The 20,254-nt window shown below is 37.3% G+C and overlaps 2 protein-coding genes across 5 annotated transcripts in view; one reads left to right on the top strand and one right to left on the bottom strand.

Annotated features, from left to right (window-relative positions):
- LOC137408250 (neuron navigator 3-like) overlaps positions 1 to 20,254 on the top strand; it is a 146,983-nt gene that overhangs the window by 923 nt on the left and 125,806 nt on the right. For all 4 annotated transcript variants that reach the window (XM_068094688.1, XM_068094685.1, XM_068094687.1 and 1 more), the window contains exon 2: positions 19,947 to 20,041. In XM_068094688.1, the coding sequence (XP_067950789.1) occupies positions 19,955 to 20,041 (87 nt within the window). In that variant the 5' untranslated portion in view covers positions 19,947 to 19,954. The remainder of the gene's footprint in view (positions 1 to 19,946; positions 20,042 to 20,254) is intronic.
- LOC137407824 (uncharacterized) lies at positions 5,111 to 7,259 on the bottom strand. The gene is made up of 2 exons (XM_068094204.1): positions 6,618 to 7,259; positions 5,111 to 5,215 (listed from the first exon to the last, which is right to left on the bottom strand). The coding sequence occupies exons 1-2, from the start codon at positions 7,257 to 7,259 to the stop codon at positions 5,111 to 5,113; spliced, it is 747 nt and encodes a 248-aa protein (XP_067950305.1).

Below are 20,254 nucleotides of genomic sequence, written 5' to 3'. Positions count from 1 at the left end.
CACTCAGAAATTAAATCTAGCTCAAAATTTATGGAGATCGGCTTTCTTCTATTGGTGATATACTGTAAATTGAACAATGCTGTATGCTAATATTTAACTCTCAAGTTTTCAATTGGTGTTGCATCTGCACACCTGGTAGCCCCAAGCGATGCTTATATCTGATCTACCTGCTGTTCTGTTGATATTTCTTGTCAGGCTAGTTTCTTATGTAATCTCCTGTGTTATCATGATTAGTTGAAAATGAAATTTGGACGCTGGCAGCACACCCTCTTGCCGTGTGTTAAGATGTCGAGAACGCCTCTGCGCTGTCCATGACACACACATGATTGACAAAATGTCAATACAGTAGGAAATAGCTGTGGACTAACATTGTTCCAGTGAAGGCCACTAGGAGTTGGTTTGGTACAACTGTTGTGATACAGTTTGTAATATACGAAACAGCTTGTGGAAGAAAGTCAGCTTTGAAAGAGCGACTAATTGTACCACGAAATAGCTGTCGCATCCCATAGCAATCAATAAGCAGACAATTTGTGAACGCGTAGAACGATATTTTAAGAAATGAAGTATTTTGATAAACGATGACACTGACAAAATATTACAGAAAGTCAACAATTTATGCTGTCAACCTTGACATGGTTTTACAGGCAAGAAGTGAACAATATTTGATCTCTGCAATCCATGCTTGTAACTTTCATACATATGCTATTACAATAATTATTTTGATTTCCCCCAATTCATGGAATGAGATGTAATGCATTTGGTTAAAATAATTTGCTAATATGACTGGAAAACCTCAAAGCTAAAGATCTTAAAAAATACGCATCTTTCCAAAAATTACCCAGTTTAGCCGTGGACATCGGCTGAAACATTTCATTGTTGTTTAAAACCAGACACGCCTGGTGTTATATATAGATGTTCTGAACACCAAATACAGCTAGCTAATTCGAAGTCTAACAATCTCTTAATTAGAACTGTTTTTCATCCCAACAAAAGCTGGGAGACAATTGAGTCTGTTTATATCGATACACAAAAGCAATTAATATTCACAAACAATAGTTGGCGTATTTATGATGCGATTAGCAGGAGATACGCTGCTGCTGCCTCTGTTGCTGCTCTATCAATAGGTGAGGTGTGAACAACATGATGGCAAGGAGGCCATATTTTGAAAGCTAATTAATTTGGTTGGGTTTGAGCAATCACCAGGGCTGCCAATTTTCAGAGTCAATTAGCAAGCTGCTCTATCCATAGCCATTTGCTGCCTAGCTGGGGACGAAGGCCCAGTCTCTAATTAGTTGTCTGTGTACTGTTCGTTTGTTCTTCCTTCTCCTTTCTCCTGATTTCAGTCGCCTTGACTGCCATTGGATCTTCGATTCTCCTCTTTTCTGGGTTATTCCCTTTCTTCCTCCTCATTCCATTCCCTTTGACTGCCTTTGGGTCCTTGATAATCCTTTTTCTTTGTTTCCTTCATTCCCTCACTCCTTCCATTTTTGGCCTCCATGAATATCTTCAAGTCTTCAATTTCTTCATCTTAGTTCCCCTCTATCGCACTCCTGTTTCCAATTTTAACATTTTGGAGTCTTTGATTCCCAGTCCTCTTTCTGATAACCGTTTTTTCTATTCTATTCATTTTCCATTCTTCCTCTTAAATCCTCAGCTTCTCTACTACGCTGCCTTTTTCTCTCATTGTCTCGGCTTTCTTCGAGGTCCCTCAAAGAGAGGGCTTTTGAGGAACCCCTTACCTTTTTGAGGACCTTACCTATTGTTTTTTTCTTACCCCTCCTAGCTTCGTTATGCTCTAAGCTTCTTTCTTTCTCATGAGATGTCAAAGATCTCACCATAACAGTTTTTGTATGTGGCTGCAGAAACCTTTGCTGGCATTCGTATGATACCCTTTACAGAGCTTGCTTTGTCTAAATTTAATTAAAACAGCCAGGTGTTTTCTCTTTTCTTAAAAGTGCTCTAAACATAATGACTAAAAATATAATATCTTTGTTCACTATTCTTATACTTTTAGTTCGACAATTAAACCCTGGATGCCTTTTATTCATTAACCTCATCACTTTGCTTCCTATTTGCAGTGATTAAAATGCAAAAGAGCTCTACATCATTTTGTTCTCACCCGTTTGCCATGATGATAATTCCAGACCTATTTGTCATCATCCATCAAAATGCGCTGGTAGTTAGCGACTGTAATGAACTTTGGATCTTGCAGTAGGCGTGTTCTCCAAATATAGTAGGAGTGATATCTAGTGGTAGTGAGTAAAATTCAGTAACTTAGCTAGGGAGATGCTGACAGACATGCAAATTAATCCATCTTGTTTTACAGTTGATGCTTGTTTTCAAGACACTTGCTTAGGTGTGTCGGATTGGACATCATATAAACTAAAACGGTAGCAATTTAGCTAGTAGCATACTTTCAAAAGAGATTCCAATAAGTTACTTAGATTTGTGGTATCAGACTTACAATCACTGTTTCCATGTTCCGCGCAATTAGCGTCCGCGAATCATTCGCAAGACGGAAACAGCAAATATCTGCAAGTCACGCGAGTTTTGTTACGCACAACTATTTATCAAATGTTTCATGATTGCAAAAGATGGAGACAACACTTGCGAATGATGCGCTAGAAAATGCTGCACAAGCTATTCCATTTTAATCATTTTTCACACTTCAGTCGTTCTCATTTTGATTAAAGTCATTCCGAATGCGCCATATCGAATACGCCACTAGGACCTCTAGCATAGGAATAAGTATTTTTATTAACGAAGCGCGGTGTTAATCTGCAACATGCAAATATCCATTTGAACACTTATTGCGTGGTAACTCAACGTGTGCACAACTCCAAATCTGTATCATCCTCGTCATGGAAACAGTCACTGTGATTACACTGCCAATATTTCACTGTAATGCAAGATTCTGCTATAGCAGAACGCTGTGTTACGAATCCTATGGGAGCATGAGATTAAGGATAACAACAGCATTGAACTGCAATTGGTCAGTCATTAGCACTAGTTGCTGTCACGCACTCCATTGACAGCTATGCATAATGCTGTCGATTTTTGTTTGACAAGCTATTTCCTGTCATTATATACGAAATGGGTGCCTAGCTAGGATGCCATTCTGCATGGATGCTGGTGCAAATGCAAAGGTGTTCGATGCTTAGACTCCCTTTAATAACCGCTGCAGGATAATATTTAAATCGTTTTTTATAATTTGCATTTGAATAGCTTCGTTATCTTGCAGATGAGCACAATTTTTCAATTTTAAAACCTTCCGAAGATGTTGTTACAGCTTTGCTGACATCTATTAAATGAAATATTGTTTGGTTCTAATGACTTCAACCTTGTCTTGGATGCATTCGATTTTACTAGAAGATAAAACATTGAAAAAGGTTTATCGTCAAATGGGTATGCAAATGTATAAGCATAGAGCTATCGTCTATATGCTACTGTCGACACTATGTAAAAAACAAATTACTTTATGGTTTGAAAGGACGATCTATGAATGAATCTATTAAAACATTTTTAGCAAATGCAGAATATGTTTGTTGTGAACCAAGCGTTCTGCTATCCTACAAACATTAATTATTTATCTCAACCAATGGCTGTACAGAACCTACTCCTTTATCTACTAACAGCCCAGCCTTGGCAAAAACTTCTGAAAACTCCCATAAGTGTGAGGGATTGGAATCTGGGTGATACACCCCATCGTGTATCCCCCAATGCGTAAGCACACATAAATTGTTCGATTCCATTGACGACAGCAAAGTAAATTCATTGGTCAATAATCAACCTACGCTTCAACCAATGTCGTTGCTCTATAAGAAGTATTGAAGGAAAGATTAGCTTTTGTTTGGTTAGGTACGTTTGACAGGTAGGCTGTCTGGCTAGCAGCTAGCAGAACTCTCTGTGATTATACCTATTAGCAGGCCACCGTTAAAGTTCAAGAGAGCCACATGAATGACACGAAGTCATTAGCATTGTTAAAAATGAACTTATACAAAATTGTGGTAGATTTTTATGTGAAAGTATCAGTATTTTCCTATCATTTGTGACTGTTTTTTGTTTGAGGTCATCTCACTGCCAGGATGTTTAAAGATTAAAATCGACAAAACGTGATCTGATCGTGGTTAAAATGCTCAGAAAAGATACATACCAAAATGATGACATGAGTCGTGTGGCTGTCTGTCTCGTAATTGATATCGGCCACCACGGTCAAATTGCAGTGTTACGCATCTCTATTCTGTCATTCTACTCTGTATTCTGTATTCTGTCTATTCTGCAACTATAGATGTGATAATCACACTTTTGCATGAATTTGAGCTTTCCAAGAAAGATCTCACACATGCAATACACATCTCTAAACTCAGTTGGTCTACAAAGACATAAAATTTCATCAAATTGAGGCTTGTCCCAGCTTTATATCGATATTATGTTCATTTGCATCACTTCAATGGTGTAAAGTATTGAAGTATTGCGGGTTGATCTGCCTTAACTGGTTTTCTATCATGATATCAGCATCGTCATTTTTATAAAAAAATTGCTTCTGGAGGTTCATTTTTTAAACTTTATTATGAATGTAAAACATAAGTAGGATCGATAAAACTGCCGTTCATACCGAAGAGCAATGGTTCCCACACGGAGGGTGCCAAAATGGCCAGCTCACTCCATAAGCATTTAATAAACTTTCTATTTTTTCTCAAATAGTGCACTCACTAGCACACATTAATCTACCTATCACGTGTTTGCATTGTGCTAACGATGCAAATTTGGAATTTTACATGCAATTGAATTTGCATGTTGCGGAGTAACGCGGGTGCTTTGTTAAAAAAGATAAGGAATAGGTGCGCCACCATAGGTCATAGCGGCACACTCCTGTCACGTTTATCAGCTCATTTTCAAAATAGGAAAGACTGAAGTTAGGAAAATGTTTAAAATGGAATAGCTTGCATAGCATTCTATCTTCTGCAATCTTTCCATCTTTGGCAAGCATGAAACATTCGATAAAAATTTGCAAATGACAAAATTTGATTGACTTGCAGGTTTTTGTCGTGTTCATCGTATGGATGACTCAAACATAAAACTTAACACCATATAATAAGGATGGTTGGTGTTAATCTTCTTGTTTCAAGTCTAATGCCAGCATCCTAATGCCTTGCCATGCTTTGTCATCCAAAAGGAAAAGAGGAAATTTCCATTTGTCTGTTTCACGGCTTGCCTACAGGGATGAACTTTGTGTTGTCATGCAAATTCAGCATCCCTCGCATTAATAGGATCAATGGAACATCTGGCCCCCCTCAGCTTCTTGAGCACACTTTCGCTGGCTTATGCGCACGAGTGAACAAACAAGAAACCGAAGGAAATAGCTGTACAAACAAGCTGTTTCCTTTTTGTCCGAAGAGTACCAAACACGATAGCATTTTATTGGGTAGAAAGTATTGATTTTGAACTGAAATTCCTCTCCATTGATTTTAGCTTGCATTAAGAATTCTTAAAGTTTGCTGTAGATTTCTATTGGTTTCTATCGGAAGGACCTCGCATCGAGCGCATGCTGAACAATAGCTGTATTTACGCCTACGTTCAATTCTAACATTGACTTCAACTGGCATTATAGAGGAACAAGTTCATAGAGGAACGCGGGATGTAGGAGCCAATGCGTTCAAAAATCTCTGGTAAATGGTCTAGGCCAGCCCTTCCCTATTCGTTTTCATTGCACTTTCTTGTTTTGGATGATCAAAATGGCTCAAAACAATAAAAAGCAAACATATTTAGAATATATGAAAACAATATATTATTGGAAGGTCATTTTATAAAAAGTGTAAGGTTTTTGTACCGCAAAAACATATAAAAAACAAAACCCTTCATGATGTTTGTCATTTTTCGTGCCTTATCTCTTCCATTATCCGATCAAAATGTGGTTTTTTGTGGGTTCGTGAGTGAGTAGGCCTATATATACAGAACGTCATGATGTTTTTTTATTTGGACTTGTTGATTGGTTATGACTAGTTATAAAGAATCTTCACTTGGACAACAAATACAATCATCTTCATGGTTGATTCTTGTACGATTTTTCTTGTTGATACTTAATTATTGATTCTTCATTCTAAGTAATGAGTTTAAGAAATGCCTACTAAGTTGAATAGGCAAGATTTGAATTTATAAGACATAGATAAATTTTTCTTGTTCATTAAATACATTACTCTGAAAAGCGAAGAAATTTGGGCTATTTTGCAGTGCTCTGTGGGCACTTGCCAGGCCGCCACTTACCTTCACCCTTGACCATATGATGATGCTAGAGCCCAAATCTTCGGAACGGTTTCAAATACTATAGGCATCAAGACAAATGTTAGTTGTTCAGGGTAGTTCTGCATTGCTCTGTCTACTAAGCGATATATCACCTTTACATGCTATATGAAAAATTTATTTTATAAAAATTCCAGATTTCTGCTGCTTTCATGCTTTTTAACCAAAGGATATCTAAAAACCCATACAGTTGGTTTCTGAGTAGCATAAGTTTTTTTCAAAAACAATTTTCTATTATAACAGTATTGAGTAGCGATCATTGCAAACATGATGGTTCTGGTTGTGCAGTGTAGTAGTGTCTTCATTCCTGTTGGTACCTCATCTGCCGTGGATACCTCATCTGCTGTGGGTACCTCATCTGCCGTGGGTACCTCATCTGCCGTGGGTACCTCATCTGCCGTGGGTACCTCATCTGCGATGGGTACCTCATCTGCTGTGGGTACCTCATCTGCGGTGGGTACCTCATCTGCTGTGGGTACCTCATCTGCCGTGGGTACCTCATCTGCCGTGGGTACCTCATCTGCCGTGGGTACCTCATCTGCTGTGGGTACCTCATCTGCGGCGGGTACCTCATCTGCCGTGGGTACCTCATCTGCGGTGGGTACCTCATCTGCTGTGGGCACCTCATCTGCTGTGGGTACCTCATCTGCCGTGGGTACCTCATCTGCCGTGGGTACCTCATCTGCCGTGGGTACCTCATCTGCGATGGGTACCTCATCTGCTGTGGGTACCTCATCTGCGGTGGGTACCTCATCTGCTGTGGGTACCTCATCTGCCGTGGGTACCTCATCTGCCGTGGGTACCTCATCTGCCGTGGGTACCTCATCTGCTGTGGGTACCTCATCTGCGGCGGGTACCTCATCTGCTGTGGGTACCTCATCTGCGGTGGGTACCTCATCTGCTGTGGGCACCTCATCTGCGGTGGGTACCTCATCTGCCGTGGGTACCTCATCTGCCATGGGTACCTCATCTGTCGTGGGTACCTCATCTGCCGTGGGTACCCTCTTCTGGAGAAAGATGTGCTAGTCATTCTGCCTTGTGATTTGCTTTTTGATTCACATTCCTAAAAAACTCTTTGCTGGCATCTCTGTTAACAAAGACACAAAGGAGTTACTGATACCATCGCATAAGTTTCTGACTGGAGAGGAAAATAATGAAATCATGCAATTTGTGCACCAACTAGCCTGCAACCACTTCCTTGTTTATTGCTTTTGAAAACAATTAGAAAAATGACGCTTGATTTTTGAATCTTTTGTTTCACCAATTTTAACTATTTTCCTGCAGTATTTTGGTTTGGTGGTACGGGCCCTGCTTAATGCCGATCTGACAAAAAGCTCTCAGCAAGCTTTCAACCCTAAATTGCTGGGTTTTTCGGATCGAGACCATAACTTGGAGACCCCGTGTACCACACTGACAACGTGAGCATGTTAAAGATCCGCCTCTGTCATTTGCACATTGGGCAAGTGAAATGGCTACCTGGCTCTGTCAGACTGGGTGTGTTGCAAAATGCATCCCTTCGGGTTAATCTGACAGTTCCAGAAGAAGCCCTTGATAAGTGTTGGGACTACCCAAGGTAGCTTAAAAAAACTAGTCCTGGCAGTGTGTTTCTCTACTAGAACATGAGAACACTACCAAGCATTGTCACCACATGACATAAGCATGCCATTACTACTGCAGCATGTTGTTGATTGTCTTGACCAGGGGTTCCCAACCTTTTTCATTCAGTTCCCCCCTTATGCCTTTTCATAAATTTGATTCCCCCTCCGTACTTTTAACTCACATGACTAAAAACAACCGCTACAAATTATAATCCCGTTTTATTGTACATATTTAAACATGTAACAACATAATATGAAATTTTTATGCAGCATCCACACAACATACGACAATACATGACCTTTGGCATGGCAGTGAATTGGTTTATGACTATGTTAACTTATTATTCAATCAAAATCTGGATGGATGTGTTCACATATATCTGGGTTCTGACTAGTAGCTCATTATTAGCAACTAGTGTTATAGATGAAACCAAAATGTTAAATGATGAAACCCATACTCACACGGCACTGCAGGACATAAATTGAAAATTTATCAAATTAGACACCTCTCTGTTTCCCCCTTGTATATTCAAAATTCCTCCTTGGTTGGGAACCCCTGGTCTCGACAGAATTTAATTTCGCTGAAAAAGTTTTACTGACAGAATAAATAAATCTGTCTCATACTCTGGACCAGTGAGATACCTCGGCGAGCATCATTGTTATAGCAATACTGGCGGTTCAGTGATTTCCTGGTAGGTTTTGTTACATATACATGTATATATACTAGCTGTGCTACCCTGTATTGCCTGGGTAATGTACAAGTCTTGAGGCCAGAAAATTGATTTGTATTTAACATATAACAACATTTCCCATTCTAACTTTCAAACTAGATATCATGAGAGAGGTGTTTGGTATAGTTGAAATAAATTAAGAGAGAAAATAAAAACAACTGTAAAGGTTTTCAAACTTTTTCAAACAACTGTAACTTTCAAACTTCATATCATGAGGAAATGATTTTGTGCAGGACAGGTTATTTTCTGTGGATACATTAGACAATATGTAACTTATGAGAATTCATGTATTTAACAGATTAATAAAAAATATGATAGAACATGGTAGTATTTTGTAGTTGAAATTTTATTACAATGTCTGCCAAAAATGGTTGAATAAAAAATTAATATTAGTAATAAAGATTGGAAACTAACCAAGTAATAATAACAGTGATAGTAAAATGAATAATGGTTAAACATCAAACACGATACTCAGATTATGTTTAAAAGATGAGAAATATATATATATAGATTAGTATGGGGGTTACGCAACTTCAAGGATTTTCCCCTCTCGCGGTTGTTCTGGTTCACATTAAACACATAAACGAGAGCACACTGTATATCATCAAAACAAATACTGCTCAGAATGCAGTCTTGTCCTTGAGTTCTGGGACCTACCAGCAGTTTGTGAAACTGCCTTCATTACTCTCATGGTTTGTTTATCAATTTCACATTCCACATGAACAAGGCCTGGGTCATACCAGAGGAGCAAGGCCTTGATGCCTCACTTTTGATTCCTTCTAGGTGTTCCTTATTCGATAGCAACCAGTAAAAGTTAGCAGGTGGTCAACACCACTTCAAAAAATATTTTCAATTTTTAAAAATGCGTTGTGTTCGCATCAAAGTCTACTCAATGCTTGATTCTATGATGAGTTTTTACAAAAAATGTCTTGTACATGCATGTACATTGCAATGGAAAAGTTCCCAATGCATTTAGCACCACGCACTATGCACTAGCAACACTCCAATCCGTGCAGTATAATACCACCACTCACCTAATACCACCAATACTGCTTACTGCGCATTAGAAAATAGTTGTACTGCATATATAATGCGTACTACATAGCAATAAAAGTTAATGAAATTGTACTGCGTGGCTGTGACATGCTACCATGGTCCTAATACAACTACATACAAATCCAGGGGACAATTTACTACAACAGCAATCCATTTCACATCTGAGTATCAGTAAGTAGCCTACTTAGCAATTTTTTTGTAATTGTCACAACACTGGTAGTGAGCCGTGTGACAAAGGCTTTTAAATATCTACTAACATTTGAACATACCGGGTCTCGAAAGTACCAAAACCCATAAATCAAACGCAGCATTGGGTGATCTAGCCTTTCATTACATTCTGTGGCTTTCATCACTTCATTTCATCAGGCCTTGTCTGAACAGCATACAATGCTCTAAATGTCAGCACAAGAGAACCTGCTGTCTAATGCCAGAGTCTGAGACGACTACTGACTAGCCTTGGCCTCATACTGTAGGAGGCTGAAGTCATGGCCAATGGTTTAGTTCTGGTTATGCAATTGATAGGTCAATGAGGTCTGAAGTGGAGAGCACTCAAATTCTTATCAAATCTCAGTCATCCGTGCCGAGGAAATCGATAGCTTCAGTGCAACTGTCAGCTGCCTCCGTACATCTGACTGTCGTTTTCATGGTCGCAGTTTGCCAATTAATGTTGATGAACTCACTTCTAGCATAGAGAAACTTTGGTTTGACATGGCAGTAATGGTGATTGCAGAGGCAGTCAAATGCTATCGATTCAGAATTTAAGGAAAGATGTTTAACAGATGACTTCTCTTCCATAGAAGCTAATGATTTTTACATAACTCTGAACATGAAAGGCAGATTTTGCTAGTGGAAGCCTTCCCTATATGATAAATAATTTTGGTGGCAATTCTGTTTCCTAGAGAGTACATTCTATCACAATATTCAAACAATCCAGAGAGCACTTTATCTTATTTGCCAAACTACGATTAGCCTATTTTCTATTTCATTTGGGTTGTGAGTCGGTGTAAAAGTGTTTACAGATGTTCAGTTCTTCTTACGCAGGAATACTAAAGCTGCCGTAGTATTTCTGCTTCTTTGTTGTTGCTGCCGCCGAACTGTGGTAAATATAGCCAGCGCATGCGTCTTGAAACTACCACATCTTACGGCAGCATTCTGCCTTTGACAATCTACGATCGATTGCTAGACTCGCTCTAACAGGTACTTCAAAGCAATGACGTGATATAGCAGGTACTTTCCAATCAGCCTCAACTACAGACAAGTACCTGCAGCACAGCTAGCGGTTGAGCAGCCACTTTATGTGGATTTTATTACTCACCAACCTTTGTGCTGATTGGCTACTGGTCCATCACTGACTCATGCCTTCACTACTAGCGCAATCACTTGGCAATTCATAATATCGATAAGTAGTATTTTATAGAGGTGTGCTAACAGTGTATGAATAAGTCATTGGATTGAGTTGTGTTTAATCATTACCTTCTTGTAACTTGACCGACTTCCTAGATAATTCTATTACAGTACTGCTCAAATTTCCTTCTCACTCGCAAGATTAGGACAAAATATATAACTAGCTCTATACTTGAAAATTGTTGGTTGTAGCTAGAGTTTTAGATATGGCTATTTAATTGTTGGGAGGTGATTCGGAAGGTAGACGACTTGAAGAGATATCGCCTATCATAAAACGATATAATCGTGTCGTGACAATTTATCTGCTGATTTTCATAGTGAGCGATACTGGAACTAAACGCACGAGCCTTCTAGTTGTAGCTTGAAGCTGTAATTGTCAGTACATTGGAGTTCCGTTGTTTGTTTACTGATTTCATAAGGCGACAAGCTGTTTAATAGCCTAGAAATTTGGTATCTGTTTGTGTAAAAAGTTGTGAAATGATGGTACGGCCTTGCAAGGCATTTTGCTTGTCGAGGTCACAGGTCAGACTAGTGCTTCCAGGCTGGGTTCAAACTCCAACTCAAGCGATTCAGTCTCCTCAAAAACCAGCTGAACATCGCGGTGCAAGTGTCCTACTAGAAAAAATGAATGTCCAGCGTGAATAAGGTCGCCACTGGCGCTTGCGTTGGGATGTTGACAGCTGCTACCTTCAGTTATGTTCATCTGCGTGGCTGCTGTGGTCTGAGATTTACAGACTGGAGAAAAGTTTTTGTAATTAACATCTTTCCTTGTAGTGACATCACCATGGTGATATGGTTTATTATTGAGGTAACGACTGCATCCTCTATGGAAATATAAATGCCGCAAAATTGTAGCCGTGTAGTGATACTGCACCTTTTCACTCTATGAAAATGTTTGTTCCGACATAACGCTATAATAATATTGTCATGGACATATCGCATTCCAGCTGTCTATAAAGTAGCCAATGTGTTGCGCTTATGTAACAACCGTATTTTGATTTGCATTTGTAATTATACTGAGCGCTACAAATGTGAACTTACCTGTGTGTCCGTGATCTTTATCACCACTGGGCTATGCTGTAATAACCTCACGGAAATGCCAGTCAGCAATGCTGTAGCAATTACATTACTACATTTTCATGGAGATTTTGCAAATCATGCCTTACACAAAGCTTTTTTGGTATTCTTTTGAGCCTTACAACGATATGGATATCACAGCAGTTGTAAATAATTTTAAAGGCAATAATAAGAGTAAGATTACGTAGTTGAAGAGATAAGAAGACCTCATAAGCATTATAATATAATGAATGCTGCCCCGTTTGGCTGAAAAAGTCAGTATTTAGTTACCTCAACTGTGGAAAGTTTTAGTTCGTAGCTGCAAAAACGATCAACAGCGTTGTGGATAGGTAAACGCGTTTAGCTATTATTTTCTTCTAGTAGGTAAATTACAAACGTTTGTACATCGATTGTTTCGTGTTGTCATCTTTGCTTTGTGTGGGAGCCATGAGTCATCAAATAGCCTGCCTTTGTGTTTGCAAGCAACTGCTGCCGCTGTTTATATTACTACAGCTGCCTCCATCTCATCGCTTTCTACGTAAAGGTCACTAGCCTGGTACTATTCACCTGCATCACGATAACTTTAAAAATGGAATTACATTGGCAAAAGGCCGATTTGTTCTACCCAAAGCAAATCTAGGTGTAGCTCCTTTAGATAAGACCTCCATAGTTTTTAAAGATAAAAAGCAATAGTTAGCCAAACAATGCCGAATATTCCAAATATAGGTACCTCGATCACTAAAGATAACAGTGAAAAATGTGTTAGCTATAGAATCTGTTACGCAGATGGTTTCTATTGACAATCCAAGCCTGTTGAATCAATAAAGACCTACATGGCCTGTTGCAGTAGAATTTCGTTGGTAGATTTTTTTTCTTAGAAACAACATTAATCGTTTAATAATTATATATGTGCCAACTCTTTCGCCACTCGCAATAAAACAAAATATCCCGCCTCACCACAAACTATCATCTATCTCATGTATTCCTATTCAGAGACTACTACAACCTATTGTTTCATGCTCAGGCTTAGTGCATAGTATTGTGTCTACTAACAAATAGAGGCCGAGCTTTTGAACAATGAACCTTGCAAAAACTTGAAGTTGTTATATTAGTCTGTCAGTACATAGCACTGTATAAAACTAACTATTTCTTTAATGATCAATCATAATATACAAACTTATGATATTTGTCTGTTGGTTCATGGCACTTTTTGAGGCCGACTGATTTTTGAACGATTAATCATGCTGTAAAAAATTGCGATATTTGTCTGTTAGTCCATAATATATTTCGTAAGATGATTTTTTAATCTGCGCATCGATGTCTCATTCTAATCATCGATGTCTCATTCTAATCATCGATGTCTCATTCTAATCATCGATGTCTCATTCTAATCATCGATGTCTCATTCTAATCATCGATGTCTCATTCTAATCATCGATGTCTCATTCTAATCATCGATGTCTCATTCTAATCATCGATGTCTCATTCTAATCATCGATGTCTCATTCTAATCATCGATGTCTCATTCTAATCATCGATGTCTCATTCTAATCATCGATGTCTCATTCTAATCATCGATGTCTCATTCTAATCATCGATAAGGAGTAATAACTGTATCGGCCATGCCGGAGTTGTGTCAAGGTAACACTGGTTGACAAATTCTAAAAATCGATTTTTATTATCACTCCATGTTTCTTAATTTTATTAGACATTTATCGAATTTTATTTTATTGCAAATGTTTATCTTATATAACAATTTAGTATATTTTTACAGTAGAAAAGAATGTTGATTTTCTTATCAATTTACTGATTACCTGCCCAGCTTGGTCTTTCTTTGTTGCTGATTATATAATATTTTATTAATAACACTAGCGTACTCGAGCGAGATCAAACCGTTTGTCTGGTCGTCCTGATAGAGCCGCCTTAATTAGTAATCTCTTCCATTTTTCTTTTGTCCGAAACCTTTGAAGTCTCTCCTAGGTAATTGGGAACGAATCTACATTCATTGTGGCTAATTTCACGCAAATAGTTTGATGTAATACCCTACTAGTAATTGGTATCATTAACGGTTCTAAGTAGGCACAACTACAAGTTGCTACTAACCATTCAGTTGATGAGAATTTCTAATTGGTATACAGCAGCCAATTTCTGTTAGCTTGTTTCCATTCTTGCTATCAGATGTACTTTGTACTGCTAACAAATTCCATTTGTGTTCTTCTTCAGCTGAAAGCTTTACTTTTATGTACAAGAGAAATAATTTATTTAGCTATCATGCCAATAAATTGGTATTTCACAAATATATTTTATAACACCAACTATTCACTGCTTGTGGCATACCAGGGGTTAACTCATTCTGATTGGAGTTTTTCTCTCTTGGGGAGACAATTCACTTAAGCTTGTTTATATTGCTTTTAAAGGTTGACTTGCAACAAAATTCACATTACAGTTATTTGGTATCATAAGATTCACCATGTCTTACTCTGTTGTGTTGTAGGTGCAAAATATATGGAAATGTGATTACAAGCTCTTAAAAGCTCAAAAACGAACAGTTAATCACAGCCACACGAGACCGCCGTAGTTTGGATTTGCTTTCCAAAACGGCTCAAATGGGACGTAGTTGTTACAGGATGGTTTCTGTTTACACTTTCATGCAACCTCATTCGTCGAAATATTTTCACAAATATACTTCACGCATTCAATAAAACCATGTCTATTGTTTTTACGCGTCTGTTTTATCGTCATTGTAATGCTGTCACTTTTAGCACTGATATCTTATAACTTACCGTAAAAAATCGTTAAAATTTTTAACCTTACCTCGAAGGAGCATATATCCTTGTCTGATAATCATGACGAGCCTGTTGGTTACTTGGGATAATCGAAAAGAGCTGCAAAAATTATTTGCGCCGTATTGGGTCACGTGATCAGATATCGACTTGACGATTGAATATTGCCGAAAGAAAACTGTAAAGTAGCGAGCATCTATATTTGATACAGGGTCTTCGGTAAAACCCGAAGTGTTTGTCATAAACTAGTGCTACGATAAGTTTTACATTAAGCTTTTTATTGGCCTTTCAATTCACGTGAGAAGATACGTGACAAGACGATAACCAAACTGGAATGACTACGTCAGATAAATAAACAGATTCCAATCTACGGAGGCTTTTCGTTTTTGAGCTTTTAAGAGCTGGTAATCACATTTCCACGTATTTGACATCTACAACACAGCAGAGTAAGACATGGTGAATCTTTTGATACCAAATAACTGTAACATGAATTTTGTTGCAAGTCAACCTTTAACTTTTTACTATATATACTTTATTAGCAATAATTTTATTACAAACAAAAACGTTTTTCAAATTATGCCATACAAAAATCATAAAACAAAAGATGATAGTTATTGAGCTATTTGTAAATAGAGTACGCAACAATAAGTTGGAATCAACTGGCAACAGTGAGGGTATGAGACAAGCACAGCTTGAACTATGATATATGAGTGACTTCCTGAGCAGCAGGTCTGACCTATTCCATCATCTAATGCTACACCTTCAGTGATGTTAGCAGATCAGCTGAAACATAACTGAGACATGGTTAAACTTAAATGTCGCAGTTGGCCTACCGCAGAGTGGTCTGTAATGATCTATATAATGTGCTTGAAATAATTTAATTTATTGCTACAATATAAAGTACTTTTTGTTATACCGAAAAGAAGTAAATAGTTCTGTCATACCGGTAGACTGCTATGAATATAGTTTAATAATATATGAAATGATTATACCTAGCTAATAGATTATTTGTAACAAATCGCTCTAGAGTTTTTAAAAAATAAAGATAAAATATATATAAGAAAATATATATATAAGACAATATATATAAATATATAAGGCAATATATATATATGCAGATATATATATATATATAGTAAAACATGGATAACCCGCCCTCGGATAGCTCGAACACATGGTTAACTCGAACAGTTTTGTTTGGTCCATTCCCACGCAATGATAAATTGCTTCAGATAACTCGACCTCAACTTCGTTAAATCGAACAGGTTTTTGCCCAACGGCTACCGAGACGGTTGTTATCGCTTTAGAATATCACTCTATTCCAAGCCATAAAGATAAACATTAACTTTTAGAAGTTCATAGATGTCGTTATTACCATCATCGGCAAAATATTTTTGTCTACGACTTTTCTAAAGGTTTGGTAAAATTTGATTTTTACCAAACATTCGCTTAGCGATGGTCCTTCGAAGGCAAGGAAAAGCGGGGCATAAACTTCAAGAAAAATCGGCAAAATTCATCTTGGTTAAAATGCTAAAAAATAGATGTCTTTTCTTCTGAACATTTCAACAGCGATCAAGTTTTGCCAATTTTAATCTGAAAACGTCCTGGCAGTCACATCACATAAAACAACAAACAAATCTCAAGTGATAGAAAAATCTCTGTACTTTTTGATAAATTTTTTTCAAACTTCTCATTACAAGCATTTAATTTGAAAGAAGCCATTTATGCTTTTGATTTATATTATAGTTTGTATATGTACATGTATCTACTAATAAATACATGGACTTGTGACAATGTTCTCATAACTTGAACGCTCTGATAGCTCGAACACTTTCACTCGGTCCCGTGAAGTTTGAGTTATCCATGTTTGGCTGTATATATATATATTAGAATAAAGCAATCGATCAAACTTGATCGTGGTTAAAATGCTCAGTTACCCTTACACTTTACACTTTCAGTAATCAATAAATGCTGCTTCCTTGTGCGACATCTTCCCATTGCAGTCTTTAGATAAATCTGTTAGCTGCTCTGAGAATATTTAGCATAGCTTTTTATAAATGGATTTTGGAACATAGCCGACGAAGCCAATCATAACTCATCTAAAGGTCTGATAGTAAACCCAATTTCATGCAGTCAGATGATTTGCGAATGACCTACTGAGGCTTGGGAAATCTATCAATTCTAGCAATTCTATGAAGCTTTTTAGAGAAGAATTTGAGTAAACACAATCTCATTGGTTCAGATAATGCTCTAAGTTAACTGACAGCATTGTAATACTTCATCCTGTTATACTATTATATCTGTTTATGTAATCATGATATTCTGTTTTTCAGTCATAATTAGAATATAAAATGAACAAAAAACTGATTTTAAATACAAACAAAAAACACTCTCGGTCAAGGTCAATCACAAAGGTACAAGCTACAGGCAGCCATTGTGAATGCAATAAAAATAAAAATATGTGCTGCCAATTAATCTTTAAAATTGTCTTCGTAAATATGCTCCAGCTATAAAATTAACTTTTCAGGATAAAGGATAGGTTGGAAAATGTAAACTTTCTGTAATTTAGTTATGTTAATTATAAGAAAATTTACCTTTAAAAGCTTTTGGTAATGCCTCATCTTACTGGTACAGTGTACTAAAAAACCTCAATAACATGGAGACCTTATTTTCTTTTCATTAACTTTTATTCAAATTGAAGAAACACATCATTTGGAGAAGTTTGTTTCTTATGTAAAAAAGGAGTATAGCAAAGCCATGGTGTGATCATAAACACCCGTTGCTCCTGGTGCAAATGCGTCGTGACATCGTTCAATGACTCGGAGCTGATATGAGGTACTTTGCTGACTGTGAGGTCTGAAGGCTGGATCACATTATATCGCTACATGCCGACATCGTCCTCTCAGCGATTAGTTGCCGAAAATGTGCATAGGGAACCTTTGGCATCACCGTGGCAACTCGGTCACATCAGAAAAGATTGCAGCTGTCAAACTTTCCTGATAGTTCACCGAGCATCAACGACAGCCTGTGCAATATGATTGCGCAGGCTGTTTACAACGGCCAATCGTCATCACCTTAGGCAATGATGATTGGCCAATTATCATCTTCGGCATTAGATTATTTTATTTTGTAAAAACTGAACACTGTTTTTTTAAATATTGCCACTGTCCGGCTAACTTCAATGTAGAGCACAGTCTACAGAAACTTAGTCTTGGCCATGTAATATTGCTCATGCATATCCTAAGTGGGTTAATAATTCACTTTGCTACTTGTATATAGCACTTGAGTAGCTGTACCTACTTGAGCAGAGCACTTGTCTCGATCTGTCAGATCTCTTTAGTCAGTATGGCTAAACTGACAACTGATGAGGTCATGCCACTGCTAATGAGGTTAACGTCAACAGATGTAAATTAGATTTGCCTTCCCATGTGGTCATCACAGTTTTGCTAAAAAATCTCGATGTTACCACGAGCATAGCAGCTATGAAGGGAATAACAAATGGATAAATACATATCCTCAGTGTGCCATCTCACTAAATCAATGTTACATAGTGTATGATGCAACATTCTCGGCATGGTCAATAGCTTAAACGGCCACTCATGTCAAACTTCAAAAGATTTTATTAGAATGTATTAATATTTTTCTATCATTTGAGATTTTAGTCGTTGTATCATGTGATCTGACGGCCAGGATGTTTCAAGATTAAAATCGACAAAACTTGATTGCAGTTGAAACGCTCAAAAATACAAGACTATTGATGTCATTTTGGGGAAGGTCTGGACGTGTCTTTTCTTTCTGAGTGTTTTAACTGTAATCAAGTTTTGCCAATTTTAATCTTGAAACATTCTGGTAGTCAGAGCACCTCAAACATCAAACTAAATATTTAACAATAGGAAAATATCAATACTTCCTGATAAAATCTTTTAGAATTTTATGTGAGTCGACTTTTAGCTATCATGGTATAGAAGCAAATGTGACTATCGGAATACTCCAGTAGCGTTCAGTCTCCAGATCACTATCCAAGGTATCGTTAGTTTTTTGATGATGTTAAGACAGGCTACGTTAAAACTGTTCAACGTTAATAAATCAATTGCCAATCGCATTTAATTTGATTTTAGCTGTTTATATCCATCAATGCCTACTTTTTTATATTTTAAATATTTCATTGTCAGCGTTTGAACTTTTTGAGTTCAACATACAAATCGTATTGAATTAAATGTTGCCGTCATAGACTGATATGAATTTGAAGAGTGAAACAGTACAATATTGTTTTATAATACAGAGCTGCATGTTGCATGTGCAATTAAAAATCTCTGATGACTGCCATTTCCATTTATCCAATGATTTTCTATATGAATCATTCATTGAAAAATAAAATCATAGAGAAAGCATCCTTTAAATAGTCGTCTTTAGAAATTTGATTGTTTCAGGCGCCATAGAATACAAGGAAGAATGGTTGTAGTATTACGTGTGTTTATTTCTCAATTCTAACACCGTGTTACTGAGTCCACGTTATTCAGAACAAAATATTTGAGTAGTATTCATTCATATAATATAATGTTGAGGTATTACCGCATATCATGAAATTTTTAGTATGATACACTAGTCGACTCAGGAATACATATGTATATCAGATCAATGTTGTGCTATCTATTTGAACTAAAATTTTGTAAATTAAACTTTTATAAGCTACAACAAAGTTTTAAACAGTTGGAAGCAGAAAATTGTTTAATATTCAGTAAAACAAATGGAGGCTCTTGTGTGTGACTCGGTGCTTACTAGTTCTGCTAGTAGAAATGGATGTCCTAAGAAAGCCATGGCAAGCGTCTCAACAAGCTCCTGCATGGCCGTGGTGCGCAAATTCATTCATCCACAAACTTAATCAAATTTTATGCAAGAAAAGACAACTCAAAATGTAGCTCTTCAATTTTTTTCGGCACCCATTGCTTCTATTCAAAGGACAGATGCTCTATCGATTGTGGATATTCCAAAGTCATTTATATAGTCTACGTTTACAGGATACAAGATGGCGGCTCATCCGAGCTTGAGTCGACAGTCAAGTGGAGTGTCAAATACAGCTGCAAGTCAATACTCCATACAGGAAACGATTAAGGTATGTAAACAATAAAATATTTTGTCACATTAAGAAGTTGTTTTACCAATAAACATTTGGGGTGGATGACTCCAAATTTCGTAAGATTATGCATGGGTCGCATCAAGGAAAATCATGGCATAAGAATATTTTATTGGGTACTAATAAATCTGTTAATCTATAAAACTAACAGGCAGCAAAATTAGCAAATGAAAATGATTCAACAAAGGGTGG

This window comes from Watersipora subatra, chromosome 11, assembly GCF_963576615.1.
Source record: "Watersipora subatra chromosome 11, tzWatSuba1.1, whole genome shotgun sequence".
Taxonomy (NCBI): domain Eukaryota; kingdom Metazoa; phylum Bryozoa; class Gymnolaemata; order Cheilostomatida; family Watersiporidae; genus Watersipora; species Watersipora subatra.
Note: the sequence above shows the minus strand (reverse complement) of the source record. Positions and strands in the feature narration are given on the sequence as shown.